The following is a 2,620-nucleotide window of genomic DNA, read 5'->3' as shown; positions in this document are numbered from 1 at the left end:
CTGCGCTGCCCCGGACGGTCCGCGACGCGATGCCTCCTCGCGCGGCCCCCCCCGCCCGGGCGCGGTGGTAGCGCCCCGCGGCGACGTCACCCATTGTTTACAAATCAGCCCGAGCCGGTAGGATTCCGGCTACCGCGGCTGCAGCGCGCGGCTCGGGTGCCGGCTGGTTTCCAGCTTCCGCGTCAGCCCGGCCTCGGCCGGGGTTTCGGCCTCAGCACCGCGCCCGGCTTCGCCGCGGCCCAGAGCCGCCAGCGACGCCCGCGGAGCTCCGGGTGCCCGGGCTGGGGACCATGCCGTGCCGGAGGGAAGAGGAAGAGGAAGCCGGCGGGGAAGCCGAGGGGGAGGAAGAGGAGGAGGAGGGCAGCTTCCTCCTGCTGGAGCAGTCGGTGACGCTGGGCGGCTCCGGCGAGGTGGACCGGCTGGTGGCCCAGATCGGCGAGACGCTGCAGCTGGACGCGGCGCAGGACAGCCCGGCCTCCCCGTGCGCGCCCCCCGGGCCGCCGCTGCGGCCCCCGCGGCCCCCGGCGGCGGTGCTGGCGGACAAGGCCCGGTCCCCAGTTCGGCCGCTGCTTCTGCCGCCCGCGCCGGCCGCGGCCGTGGGCCCGGCGCCCCCGGGAGCCCTTCGCTGCGCCCTCGGGAATCGCGGCCGTGTGCGAGGCCGGGCTGCGCCCTACTTTGTGGCCCAACTCGCCGCAGGCCCCAGCGCGCTGCCCGGGCCGTGCAGGCGAGGATGGTTGCGGGGCGCCGTCACCTCCCGCCGCCTGCAGCAGCGACGGTGGCCCCCAGCCGGGACGCGCGCCCACGACGACGACCCGCACCGGCTCCTGCAACAGCTGGTGCTCTCGGGGAACCTCATCAAGGAGGCCGTGCGGAGGCTCCAGAGAGCGGTCGCCGCGGTCGCAGCTACAGGCCCCGGGGGCGCCTCCGGGACTGGGGGCGGCCGCGGCGGACCGGATCCCGTGGTCCTGCAGCCCTCGGGCGCCTTGCACTGACCCGGGGCCCCAGAGGAGGAAGAGGAGGCCGCTGTGCAGTCCCGTCAGCGTCCTGCCCTCACCAGCCCTGAGCTGAAGCCGCCGTCGCCGTTCCGGGAGCGAGCGCCTGGCAGCAGGGAGGAGTGGGGGAGACCTCAAGCCGAGAAGTTACTGCCCCAGCGAGGGTCGGAGAAAACTTGAACGTGGAGAAATGCACGGGCCAGGAAACGTCCGTGCCCCGTGAGAATTTCCCCGGCCACCTTGGGGCCAAGGACCTGGGATAAACTGGGAGAACTATGGCAGCTACTTTTATGGACTTGTACCTGACTTAACCCTTGGGGGCGTCGTGTGTTTGGATTGTTTAAAGATAGGGCCCCAAGGCGCGGGAATCGTGAGGGCTTTATAACAATACTTGAAAACTCAATGACACGAATACATTTTCTTTATTTTCCGGTGGAAGAGCTTAGTGAAAATGGTGCTACAATTGCTGTGCAAAGAAATTCCGGAGGGAAGAAGAATGTAAAAGCTTGGTGGTGGGTGGTTGCCTTCGCCCCCTTTCTCCCACCGAATTGGCGGCTGGTGGAGGTGGGAGATGTGAACTCCAGTTAGGGGGTGGGAGGGAGGTGGAGAATTTTGAAGTGGGTAGAGCTGTAGTTGAATTTGAACTCTTAAATGACTTGACCTTGCCACCTGTGGTCAAGGTCACGGTTTCCTGTAGGTGGAAGGCTGTGGGGGTTCCTGGGAGGGCTAACTCACCCCCATGTCCTTTCTCTTGTTACAAAAAGAGCCCAGTCTGTGCTTTCCTACCTTTGGGTGTCTCCCTAGGAGACAGGGGGGAGAAGGACGTGTGGGGAGAGTTGTTTTTTTTCTGTGCTTTCCTCTTTCCAGAACTCCTCCTCCTCCCATGAGGCCACTCTTGGCCATGCCATGTGCTTTCTCAGAAACAGTCATAAACAAACTCTTGAATCTCCGGTCCTCCCATTCCGCCTTTCTCAATCCACCCGTTCTGGTTCCTGCACGGGCGGCTGAGACCCTGGCTGTTTTCTGCTCTGTCCTGGCTCCTCTGTGGATCCGTGGGCCTGAGCCTCCGTGGGTCCTTACCCCTCACAGTGACCTCCTACCACCAACTCTTCTTTGTGAGTGACTGAAACCGTTTTTAAAATGTGATTCTCCGAGAGGAGAAACCGCTGGCTTTACCCTTGTAAAACTTGATGGCGCTTTAAGTAAGGTGCCACCGCCAGACTTTAAGGTAGCTAAACCCATTTTTTTAAAAAAGATTCAATGGCTTGTTCATCCTCCAGATGTAGCTATTGACGTACACTTCGCACCGGAGTGTCTGAAATTGTGGTGGTCCTGATTTATAGGATTTCTTAATTAAAATGTCTGCTGAATACATTTGTTTTTTGGGTTTTTTTGTTTGTTTGTTCTGGAGCATGGTTTGGCTTTTTGGTAGGAGTGGGGGGAAGAAAACTTGGGGATACATTTAATAATGAAGCGTGCCCTTGGGGAGACCCAGGCTCAGCACAGAATGCTGGTAGCCCTGCAGGACCTCAGTGCTTCTGGGGTGATGGGCCACAAGATCAGAAAACTAAGTGTAGGTTTTTAAAAGCTGCTAGATGGGCTTCTCCTTCTACTCCCTTTGTGGAACA

At 61.0% G+C, this 2,620-nt stretch overlaps 1 protein-coding gene across 1 annotated transcript; it reads left to right on the top strand.

Annotated features, from left to right (window-relative positions):
- Positions 1-288: 288 nt before the first annotated feature.
- FRAT2 (FRAT regulator of Wnt signaling pathway 2) lies at positions 289-2,366 on the top strand. Its single transcript, XM_016219836.2, has one exon. The coding sequence runs from the start codon at positions 291-293 to the stop codon at positions 990-992; it is 702 nt and encodes a 233-aa protein (XP_016075322.2). The 5' UTR covers positions 289-290; the 3' UTR covers positions 993-2,366.
- Positions 2,367-2,620: the final 254 nt, after the last annotated feature.

This window comes from Miniopterus natalensis, chromosome 14, assembly GCF_054644295.1.
Source record: "Miniopterus natalensis isolate mMinNat1 chromosome 14, mMinNat1.hap1, whole genome shotgun sequence".
Lineage (NCBI taxonomy): Eukaryota > Metazoa > Chordata > Mammalia > Chiroptera > Miniopteridae > Miniopterus > Miniopterus natalensis.
Note: the sequence above shows the minus strand (reverse complement) of the source record. Positions and strands in the feature narration are given on the sequence as shown.